At 40.0% G+C, this 12,836-nt stretch overlaps 1 protein-coding gene across 4 annotated transcripts in view; it reads right to left on the bottom strand.

The window, feature by feature from the left end:
• arap2 (ArfGAP with RhoGAP domain, ankyrin repeat and PH domain 2) overlaps positions 1-12,836 on the bottom strand; it is a 144,474-nt gene that overhangs the window by 38,226 nt on the left and 93,412 nt on the right. For all 4 annotated transcript variants that reach the window (XR_011644971.1, XM_034105732.2, XM_034105728.2 and 1 more), the window contains exons 15-16: positions 10,834-10,959; positions 481-625 (exon numbers count right to left, since the gene is read on the bottom strand). Coding sequence is in view for 3 of the 4 variants with exons in the window: in XM_034105732.2 (XP_033961623.1) it covers positions 481-625; positions 10,834-10,959 (271 nt within the window). In the remaining variant the exon portion in view is untranslated. The remainder of the gene's footprint in view (positions 1-480; positions 626-10,833; positions 10,960-12,836) is intronic.

Raw genomic sequence — 12,836 nt, forward strand, 5'->3', positions numbered from 1 at the left:
TGCTCAAATGTAAGATTATGCTAATGAGGCATATGACGAAGGACAGGAAGTGTGTATGCGGCAGTGTGTGTTTACATGGCTTGGTGTTTATGTTAATATATCAAACACAAGTGCAGTAAATGTAATACAAGCAAATAAAAGAAAATAAATCATTTCAAAATGTGTTTTTGTATGGGTGGCGTGTGTGCTTAAAGCAGGTAGAACAATGAATTATTAAATTATGATATAGTGGCAAATAAAATAGATTTGACTGTACTGGTACGTGTGTGGACTTATGTAATCTTTGAATGTTATGTAAATCACCAATTAATGCACAGGATTTAGATCAATATTACATGTTATGTTACAATAAGTCTAAATCCAACCATTGAATAATTTAAACAACCAAATATGTGTATGAAAATAGAACAATTTATTTTAGAGGTAAAACGTTTTTATTTGACAGCAGTGATACTGTATGTACATAGTGTGTGTTCTTACCCGGCTCCAGTCATCGTCTCTGTGTTGCTGATAGCCAGGCTCACCACCTCCGACACGTCCACCCTGCCGATGGCCGACGGGTTTCGATCGCTCTCGTAGTAACTCAAGAAACCGCCTTCCAATGTACACCAACGACGCGCCATGTCTAAAGATACACACAAACATGTAATGAGAAAAACTTTCAGATACATGTAAGATACTGCATTATTGCTTGAACGTTTAACTGCTCACTTAGAGGTATGCTGAAGACCTTCCAGAGATAATCTAAGATGGGCTTTTATTGTGAAAGGTAAACAAAATAAGAAATCGTCAACACTGTTTGGACATCCAAATAAAAGGTGCCAGATTACATAGAAAATAGAGATACTTGGAAAAGATACTGTATGTAATATTGGATCACTGATATGATGCATATTTCCTTATGCATTCTACAAGATATGTTGGATTACTAGTGTAGAGCCACCCATTTGCATGCGGATACATTTAGCACATTTTCTATTGTTTGTAGTCAGAAAAAGATATTAATTATAGCCTGCAATGCAAATGATTGGTTGGTGAACAATAAGAACCACTCCAGCCCTATTAAACACAGCTAATGACTCTTAATAAGACAGAACGGCGCTACTGCGAAATTGTTTAAACGTTTAGAGATAAGACACTATGCATTCGGCTTTCACACATGGATGAATGTATTGTGATGTGACACTGTCAAAGGCCTCCACTTTTCTTCTTCTAAAGAGTGAGAATAACTCTAAAACACAAATATCCCAAAACCAAACCAAGCAGCTCTAAATAGTAGTTCGAAAATAAGTCAAAACATAACTGGCAGACTGTGGCCTTCATTTCCAAATCAACAAAAGACGTATGGACATGGAGAGAAGAATACAATCATATCATTGATGAAGAGAGGAGACTTAGTTATGTCTCTTCCATATGCTTTCGATTAGCGGACAACTTAGTCAAGCTGTATACTCTACGTGAGTTAAGACACTCTAAATATCGAGCAGATTTCAATCAGCAGACATGATCCCAGTGGAAAAGGCTGGGAAACACACAACATTGTCTTTCATAACTGTCTGACTGTGCAATTTGCATAGCCAATGAGCATGAAGTTCATGAAAACATACCTAATTTTGGATTTTCAAAGTCAACGTGCCATCTGCTTTTGTGTTCCGCAAACAACACACACACACACACACACACACACACACACACACACACACACACACACACACACACACACACACACACACACACACACACACACACACACACACACACACACACACACACACACACACACACACACACACACACACACACACACACACACACACACACACACACACACACACACACACACACACACACACACACATGTACCCCCTGTCGCTTGCAACTCCAAAGTTTCCACTGTATTCATCTCATGAATATGTTAATTGTGCATTTCTCTGCCAAATGTGTGTGATGTTTCTGAAGGAACAGATATAGTTCCAATAAAAAAAAAAAGGCTGTGATAAGCATAGGAAAGGAAAATGTCAGTTTTGCTCCATTCACCCCTGCACTGTCTCTCTGTATGGTTCTTTCTGACTATCTCTGTCTTGTTCCATCTCGGATAAACAATCTGGACACAAACAGCTTTAAAACTGACTGAATAACTAATATCGTGTTGCTTACTGTGGCATTTAGAGAAATACTGTTGTTCTGACCTTACTTCGTGTCGAAGAAAAATTCCACCAGCTGAAGAATTGTCTTTATCTGAAATCACCCGTGAGTGTAACAGTTTTGCATGTGTGTGTCTGTGCGTAATGAAAGAGAAAGAAAAAGAGTCTGGTATTTAACATTATTATCAACCCAATCTATCTGACAGAACCCACAGTTTTTCTTGGTGATGGAAAATAATGTGAATTGCTTCACTTCTGTTCGCAAATGTGTCCCAGGTTTGCATATGTCGTAGAAAATGTCACGTCCATCATTTTCCTACGTGTGCTACTCCAGAACATTTCTTACAATAATTGTCTGTAATTCTTGCCTTCGTTCCCTCTGTACCTCTGCTAATGGGGTGATTACTGAGTCATTTTATTTGTACAATCTGAAACCCTCACACAATCGTGTTCTTAAGAGGCAGACTCAATTTCCTAACCAAAGTCAATTGCTTTCATAGGCTGTTAGATGACTGTAATGCCGTTGATTTTCTAGAAGTGTTGTTTGAAAATGGTCCTGTGGCTGTAGAGATTATGCATTGGTTAATTTACTGGTAGGTACAAACCAGGGGTAAGTGAGCCCTAACCTGGACACACAAGATAAATATGAAGGGTCACAATATTATGTAGGGGTAGTAAAGGACAATACAGCTTTTTGATGGCATATTGGCATTTGTTCTGACATTCATGTTCTCCAGAGGAAAAACCCTGATGACTGTTATGGTCCCCTGACTCTTCATGGAGCTACACCAGCTCTTTCCATTCTCTAGTGAAATTCCTCTTTTTGTTTCCTTTTTTGAACCCCTGACTTTTCGTCTAGCATGTCCCATTTGTGGTGTTGAGTTAAATGTGTTGACACTTGTTTGATATATATTACTTTGCAATTCGAAATGTACGTATTGCCCGACTTTTAAGTCTAGCACCATTGAGTCAGAATCCAATATTTGCAATATGATGGTTTATTAAACAGTTTGGTTTTTCTTTACAAAGGGTATTCTGCCCAAGACCAGTAGTTTCGAAACCTGGGTCATAAGGTAACATTTAAATGTATTCATATTTTGCGTTTCCTGTGAATTAGTTAATGACTTTACTTCTTTCTTAAATGATGAATATAAATAATAATAATATAAATATATAAATAAATATTCAGTCAACTACTTACAAGCAGAAGAGCAATTATAGAAGACATGGCTTTTTCTCGATTGTCCTAAGAATCAGAAATATTAATAGATCTAATTTAATGTTGGCACATGTGGCATCCGTATCATGTCTCCTTGAACTAAGTCGGACAAAATCTGCACACATTTCTTTTCTTAATTTTCTCTCAACTCCAAGGAGAGAAATCCCATTATGAATCCGAAAAGCAAATTGCTACGGGACCCTGGGTCCAGAAAACGTGGACACGTGAATGAGCTCACTACTCGAACAACTAGTTTATTGAATATTTATCCTAATAATGGCCAGCACACCCACAAGAACAGATGCCCACATAAGGCCGAGGACACAGAAGGCAGTGAAAAGAGAGGGATTAAAGGGTACAAATGTTTGACAAATGTAATTTCAGATACAGTTATCATTTGTGTGTTTGGATTGTGATTTAATATGAAGGATTTGGTAGAAGACAGAAGAGGCTATGATGACAGGATTTAGACATTTCCAATGGAGGCCTGAAGGTTAAAGAATATCTCCATGCAGGCAGGAAGGAGAAACAAGATAGAACATGTACCCCTGGGGTCGCTGTCAGTTTCATCACGACTTCTTTGTAAATGTGGAATATCTGCAATGAGTTTCACTCATTTGAATGCAACTACTGTATTATTCATCTTTGTTGGGATGTGTGGCACTAGTAACTTCTTAACAGAGCATTGAATGCCTTTGAATGCCTTCAGGATATTCCTACAGGAAACTGGCTTTATCAAAGACCTGCACATCACCGAAGCGCACGCATCCTTCTTTGTTTGTGGTGCAGCATTTCCTTAGCGGGTGGGACACCACTAGCTTCTAGACAAGCATCCGTGCAATGTGGGGAACAATAGTGCTTGATTTACAATCAAGCAGCTGCGTCCATTGCCAGCTGTTCCACACACACAGCAATGGCCCCGCGGCCCAGCCGTTCTCCGCGGGAGTCCGCAACCAGCCGCCAGAGACAACGCTAGCGGAAGCCAACCGTGGTATATGCCTCCACCAGCTAAATTGGGCCAATTAGCTTCTACGCCAAGAGTGCTCCCTGCATTGCATTTTCCCGTGGAAGTGTGGAACCTTCTTCTCCTTTTTCAGCTTTTTTTTCCTCATCTCTGACTTAGGCAATTTGTAAAATGTGCTAAATGCTCCACGTATGCGAGATGAGCAGGTTGATTAGACTAATCAAGTCATCAATGTGGCAATTAAACTGTCTTATTGTTCATTGACTGAATGGCCCAAGTTACAGAATAACATATTTACTCAAAAGTTTTGAGTCTGATTGTGTTCCCAGGTGTATTATTAACTTTACTTCTACAGACTTACCCAATGTGTCCTTAAACTTTTTTATTGACATTGCACAGATACCCGTTTTCAGTATGCATATAAAAAGCTCCCTTTCCGCAGAATCACCCTCTTCCCTCCCTAGCTCGCTCGCTCTCCCACCTATCCCCCTACCGCCAATCTTCTGCCTATCTCGCCATCAGACTAAAATATCTGCGATGAAGACATCTGCTTGACAGCTTGTCAGGGGAAAATGGAAATTGAGAAACTGAAGGGATCTGAACGATATGTCTGTGCCAGAATTACAGTCCACTTCATTACAGGGAGGAATGGACAGATATGGCATTAGATAAAAAAAAAAAAACACTATCTGCCATGTATTTCTGGCCTGAGTAACAGCACTACTAGCTCATTTAGGCAAGCAGAGGCGCATTAGCATATTGGATTAAGACAAATTGTTTAAACAGGCTTTGTGAGCTCCTCATAAAATATAAAACAAAATAACATAAATGTGACTGCTTTAAAATTCTGATAATTAAATATCCTTTGACAGCAGATTTTTAGCTAAATTAATATTTGGTTTACTATCCAAAACTGGACTTTGTAGATGCAAGTAATTGAATGTTCATATGGGCTCAGATTTGTGTCCTTAATAAAACTGGTAACATACTGCTACTTAATTCTCTCCTCTCCACACCACTGTTCCCTCTCTGGCAGTTGTGAGTTACTGTTGCAGGCAAAAAACAGAGCGCAGCTGATGAGGAGAAGACCAAACTAATCAGAAATCAGGGCTGCCATTTCCCCGCTGCCACTCACCATTTCAGACAGTAACTGCCGACTGGCTCTTTTTTTCCTCCCAAGGCTCTCACGAGCGCACATACACACACGTACGAACACACAAAGCATGTACACACTCTTTAATGTGAAAGTAGCATGAGTCACTTTCGTACCAGTTAAGGGGGAGACTTCATTTACGCTACAATCAACTGCGTAACCTAATATGGAGCGGAGCTCAAGCGAACAGCAAACAGCTATTAAAGTGGTGCCACACTGGAGAATAAACCAGTTCAACCTTGATTCCGGCACAAATAACACAACCTTGTTTCTCTAATCCTAATCTATATTCCCAGAGGCATCTCAGTGTTTTATATCATTATGGTGGACTGGCACAATGATCCCCCATGCCACCTCAGTCAAGGCCATTACCAAATTGTATGCCAAATTAATAAATGTCGTTCTCTCGATTTAGCTCCTATTACTGGAAGCATGAAAGCCAATTGGAGTTGTCTCCAGACAAAAAGTTTAAGATGCTGTGGCAGAGTGCTTTTATTAAGCCTTGAGCACCACCTATGAATTATTAAGAACAGGGGTGTATCTATAGACCAGCTAACCATTAGCCTGGGAGCGAAAGGCATCTTGGAGTAGATTCAAAAATACCTCATCGCTCCGTGCTCACAAAGTCCTGACAAGGCTTCTTCGTGACCGAAGAAGTTTGAACGCATTGAGTTTTAAACCCAACCGCTCTGAATTTTTCAGCAGTTGCAGTTAAAGCGCCATTAAAGCACAAAAGCCAAACTTCGTACGGCTTTTCATAATAGATGACATAACAGGGTGTTTATCGGATGAGATATTACCAGCACTTATCTGGAGGGAGACCACTTTGGATACACTGTAAGTGGTACAAAATGCACAACAGTGGCTAAAATGGACCAGGACAAAATGGCGACCTGTAGCTTTAGTCCATCTCAAGCAGCTTGTCATGTTGTCGGAACAGCAAAACACACTCTGTCCAACCAATGCTGTTTTCATTTTAATACAAAATGCCTGAAGTGTTCTTTTTATATTAATACTTTAAACATAACATGGAAAAGACTAATGCTTGTTTACAAATATTAAATATGGATACAATAACAACTTGTAATGTAATAATGAAGATAATAATGACCCAACTCTGCACCCCCTCTCAACGCAACCAGAGTTGGGTGTAACGCGTTACAAAGTTACTGTAATAATATTACTTTTGTCGGTAACGGAGTAGTGTAACGCTACAGTTACTAACATTGCCCCGACACGCGTTACTTCGTTACTTTTATAAAATCAGTCATAATCACACTGACAGACAAGAGGGTTTCCGCCGCAGGTTTATATGTAGGCTACGTAATCTGCGCGTCCACATCTCCACGTGCAGTGCTGCATAAACATGGCTGAGTCAGCGATAACATTTTCGAGGGGTGGAGGTATGGCCATTATTTTGAGTTCGTCCGAAGAATAGACAGGAATGTGACGGTGAGGTGCAAACTGTGTTCAGGCCAGAAGCTGTTATCCACTGCTGCAGAGACGTGCACAGGTACGGGCTAATGTTGCCCGGGCAATGGCCCGTTTGGCCTCTTTGGCTGACCTGCCCCTCTGGAGAGAGCGAGAGTTTCTTTTTTCTGTTGTGACCGAATCAGCATGATAAGCCCACAATTAGTATTGTAGCGTTTCGCTGCGGGAAACAGACTTTGTCAGCGCTGCAGGGGCGGTTCTAGGGGGGGGGGGGGCAGTGCCCCCCTAACACTGACCTCTGACCCCCCTAACAATGGAACGTTTTTTTTGTTTTTTTTAATATTTTCTGGTACTCGGTTTGCCAAAAACCGCAGGATTTTGTTGCTGTAATGTGAGATTGTGCAGACACCCTTATGTAAAGTAGAGATGTAACTGTTCATTGCCTTTATTTTTATATAAATATGGTGTTAGTGCAAACATAACACTATAACTTAAGCTGAAGCGAAGATCTATCTGAAATAAATAAGTGTACTGAAACAAATACCAATAACTATATTGCATTGTTTTCTTATGCGCAATTACTTCATACTGTCTAGTTCTCTTTTTCGTCCTGCATTTATTGTGCCCACCTCAGAAAATAACTGTCCCCCCAGTGGCCTCCCCAGTAAAATTGGTCTAGAACCGCCACTGCAGCGCTGTCATCTGCCGGTGCGTTAAGACCACCTCAGTGTCGGATTTTGGAGTTGTCTCATGGCAGTTAGGGTATAAGGGACAAACCAGGGGACATTACTTCCTCTTGATACCGGCGGTTATTTACAAAAAAACACCTAAATATAGCCTACTTGTTGTTATTGTGCTTCTGTCTTTCTGTGTCTTTTCATCTGTAAACTCTCTCAACGGGGCCGGTCGCTTTCTTTTCTTGATCATGGGTGAACAGTTCAATGTCCCGCTTCATTGTAGGAATTCTGCCATGTCTCTACCACTTTAGTTTGACCATCATGGTTATGGAATATGCCAATATAAGTATAATAAGTAATTAGATACCTACTTACCGTTACTGCGCTCATAAAGAATGATAAGAATAAGAATAATGCGTCTTGAACTGGTTTCATTAATTAGTGTCTTTACGTTTCACAGACTGTCAGCTTGTTGTGGTAGGCTGGTAGCCTATTTTATTAAAGAGCATATAAAAAGAAAGACACACAAAAAGCCCTGATGACGATTGTATTGTCTGCCGTTCAGCACAGAACAGAATGTACAAAAGGCTCTGGCAGGGGGCTAGTTAACAAGCCAATTTATCACCATAGCAACTCCTGCCATGCAGCCGACACTCTACTTAGTCTGGCGCTACACTATGAAAGGACTTTAAGTAAAGCTTACCTGTTGTGTTCGTAAAACTGATACGTTGATCATTATGTGGTTAAGCTAGGATGTTTAGGATGTCCCTTCCTCAATGCCTGTTTGTTTTTACCCACGCTAACATCAGCTATGGCTAAAGATCCTTTAATAATAATTAAGATACACGTACATTGCTGTATGAGATAATTTCACTTCACTGTATATGTTATTGTACCCACTGTTAAATACTGCATTCCCTCAATACAGACTTGGACTTGTATTGCTGGTTTGACCACGTTAGCAAAGAGTATTTATTTTCATTTTTAGACCACACAAGTGAATTTTGCGTCGAGGCAGAAGGATAAATAAACAAAGAAAAATAAATATGTGTATCTGACGCCTGAGGCATTCATTATAGTTCTACAAAACCAAAGGAAGTCTGTGTCCTGATCTGACATCCAAAGGTGAACACTACATAAGCCAGACAAAGCCTTCAGAAAACAAGAAGTTAGTATTTAGCTGGTGGTGCATTTAGAAAAATAACCTGATATGTCCACATCTTGGAGACAAAATAAAGGTCAAATAACAGTAAATGTATACGTGTCAGTAATGGGGTTAGAGCTTGCAACCCCTAAGTGACTGTTTAATTATTGTAACTTTAAATTGCAGAATTCGATAATACAACATTTATATCAAAGTCTTTCTAAGATTTAGCAAATGTATTCTGGTAAAAAAGTGTTTGGGTAGTCAGTTGAAGGCCAGCATGTCTGTATCTGCTTTAAAATGTATATTTGATCATTATAAATTGCCCAACTGTCCATATTGATTTATAAAAGGTTCAGAAATCTTTAGAAATAGAGGACTGACTTGTGTAAGAGTGTCTCTTTTCAAAAGCTAAGCCAATTTAAAACGGGTTGTTACGTGCCAGGCAGGCTGTACATGTGTGGTTTTCCTTCCCTCCTGTGTTTCTCTCTTCTCCCTGTCTTCTGCACAGCTAATCAGCAGCTGATCAGTATCTGCCTGTGCACCTGAGTCTGATGGCTGATTGGATCCTCTCACCCTCAGCTGGCCTATCAGCAACCAGGGCCGACCATAAAGGAGGCACCCAGGAAGTCTTCTCTCTCTCACTCTGGGCCTGTTGCTGAGGAAGGAACACGGCTGTGCTTAGCAACTAAAGCTCTTTGGATAATCTGAACTTTGTTAATGTGTGTGTTGAGAGGTGGAGGAGTTAGGTAAGTCTGGGGTACCCTGTACATTTCTCACCACCGAGCTAACTATTGTTTAGACACACTAGGTAAGCGGATTGTTGCCACCCCTGTATATTGTTTTGTCAAATTCTTTGTAGTTAGTTAGTGAGGGTTTTTGTTTGAGTTTGGTTTCAAAGGATAGTTGTAGAGGTAGGCCTGGTTTTGTTATGCTTGTTTCTTTTGTTTGGCACAATCCTTTGATTGTGCCAGACAGTTTAAAACAGTCTTATTCGTAACCAGTTTTATCATTTGGCCAATAAGACATCACTGGAGCGAGGTAGCCATATTCTCAGATCTCAGCATTTATGAGTACAACATTGTCATAACCAACAGAATGTATGTCCTACAACTATGACTTCAAGATTGCAGTACATTGGAATTATCCTTCAACAAATGTAATGTAAATTAATTCCATCTCTCCAAATAATGAGAATTTCAATAGATATTGGAAGGAATTTCCCCCCCCCCCCCCCCCCCATCTCCTCTTAAGGGGCAATTTCCCAGACCTCAGCCCTGTTCATTAGTAACATGTACATCCACCAATGAGAGTGGAGCATGTGGGGGTGGATGGGAAATGGAGATGGATGTCTTGCCCAGGACGTAGGCGATTACGCTCATCCACTGGCAGCTAGCTGCAATCTGCCACCCCCACCCGGAAACCTTCATTCCCTACATTTGTCCTCCATTCCCCCCCCCCCCCCCCCCCCCCATCCTCCACCTTCCCAATAACCTCCATCCCCAAGGGGAGCATCCAAAGTCTGCTCCCTCTCCTAATTACCCATGGGCCCTAGCAACGCTCCAGCTGTTTGGAGAAGTGGGACCATAGCGGAGCAGGAAGTGCAGCAGCAGCAGCTGAGGAGTTTGGGTGTGAAATGGAGTCTGATTAAAAGTTTTAAACTGCCTTGGAAGACAAAATGAAGAGATTCAGAAGTTTGAGAGCTAGTCTCTCTCAGGTGGGTTTGAACAGACTTAATTATTTTATTCCTTTTTATCCACATTTTTCAACCTGACCCTAATTTACCTTGAACTTCCGTAGAGTGTTCACTGCAGGGTCGTCTAAGAACATCTTTACGTCTGACAAGTATTCCCAGAGGACGGATGCGGAACGAATGTGAAAGACACATCCATTGATCGTTTTGACTGGACTGTTTAGTGTTCGGATTAAACGATTGGCAGTTTGACAGCTGACAGACTGACACTGATTGATCGCTCAGCGCTTAACTGGAGTAGACCTCTGACAAACACGCAGTTTAAACTGCTTACAAATGAATTGATTGGCCATGCCGGAGGTTTGCAAATAAAAGGTTTTACTCTTTTTATTCTTTTTAATCGCTCACCATCTCTTCCACGTCGGTCCAACGTCGTCTTGGAAGCGCCTGTGGAGATGTAGAGGAAGCCATCCATGAAGAGGGAAGCTTCGGAAAGGGAGGCGCTCTCGGACCACTGCTCAAGGACGGGGAAATCTACAAAGAAGGGGCGAAACATAGTAGATGAGAAAGGGAATGGTTTCCCTCATCTGTTGAATGGTGGCGGTGCAACATTCTGACATTCTCACATTTTTGCACATTTCTCTTTCACCTGCAGCTGTAATGCTCCAGTATCAGTTTTACATATCATTCTGGTCGTACTTGACCCCCAAAATCATAGAATAGCCTCCAATAAAACCGTATATAATTTGACAACTCCAGAAATGGGTTAAGTGGTTCTTAATGGTTCAAGGAAATCTTCAAACCTCTGAATTTAAATTCATTATTCAAAAAACCCATTGGGTGATTTGAAAAAAAAATGCATCATCACAAAGCTGAAACCAGGGTTGTTGTTATTCATTTATTATGATAAAAGACTCAAGTAAAGGGGAATACATCTATAAAAACAGGGAGGCTATATTAGGTCTGGTTGGTTGGTAGGACATATTATCGCAATGCTAATATGAGCTTCCTTCTAATATTGATATATATAAACACATATCTCACATTGAAAAACTCATTTGTAACATGACATTTCTCAGAATCATTCATTAGGGAAGCACAATATTGTCTTTATATCATAGCATGATCAAACTCCACTGGGAATATTAAGCTATGGTAGGAAATCTAGCAATGCAGCATGCAATCCCACATGGCACTTTGCGGGATCAAATCAAGTTTTATTTATATAGCACATTTTAAAAACGAGTTTTGGTCGAGCCAAAGTGCTGTAGGCCTACATATAATAATTACCTTACAGTAAGGACACTATACAGTAAATACAACAGCACAGTTTGTGCAGAATATCAGTATGAGAAAAACGACCTCTGACCTTAGACCCTCGTACAAGGAAAAACTTCCTAGGGATAGAGCATGTATGCCTTTATTGCTGCATCAACAGAACGTAGCATGTTGCTATTAGCGGTCAGGATAGCCACATTGTTTTTTAAATCAGAATACATTTATTAGTCCCATAGAAGGTAAATGTACGTTGTTACAGCGTAATGTTAAGTAGAAAACGTTAGTGTTGTTGGAATAAAAATGTATTGGAATATGTTCACCTTTTCATCAAGATTCTGCTCATCCCACATGTGATTGCATCTTTAAACCCCACTCTTATTTATGTAAAATCGCGAATAAATATCTTACTATACTAAAATATAAGATGGCAGCATTGTTGAAGTGTCGTTAAGCAACACACTGGTAAGTATTTACTTTCCTGAAATAAAAGTGCATAAAACATGATTACACTGTTTATTCAGTCATGACCTGTCACTTGGTCATCTAAATGCAAAGGTAAGATGTTCTTAAGCCTTCATGTACTGTATCTTTAGAAAAATAGTTTTATCTTCTTTTATTTTTTGTCCAATTAGATGCCTTCTTGCCTCATTTTCTTCTCAACTCCCTCTTCATCCTTTTCTTGCTAGCTTTAACACTCCCCACATTCGACCTTATTGTTCTCAAATTCAATTAGCTTCAATTCTGAGGTTGAATTTTCTGCCCGAGCCTTGGCAATATCTTACAGATGTTATCTTCCCTACCTCCAGCTCTCTCAATAAGGAAGGCAACATAACTTTAATTGAAACTATTTTTAATTGAATCAACATTTCCACAATTTAGCTGATGCCTGATCAGACAGCCATCTGTATAAGTTCTATATGTGGATTGTGTCAAACTAATGAAACGTGTCAAAATGCACATTCATAGTCTTTGAATTGCAGTAAAATAAAGAACAATATAGCATTGAATGTTTTTTACAGCCTAATATCACTTAAAGATAATGTCATAACAGTCAAATTCCTGAATTCCTGAATTATTCAAGGCAAGTTTATTTATACAGCACACTTCAACACAAGGCAATTCAAAGTGCTTTA

The sequence above is a fragment of the Pseudochaenichthys georgianus genome, chromosome 18, assembly GCF_902827115.2.
Source record: "Pseudochaenichthys georgianus chromosome 18, fPseGeo1.2, whole genome shotgun sequence".
NCBI lineage: Eukaryota > Metazoa > Chordata > Actinopteri > Perciformes > Channichthyidae > Pseudochaenichthys > Pseudochaenichthys georgianus.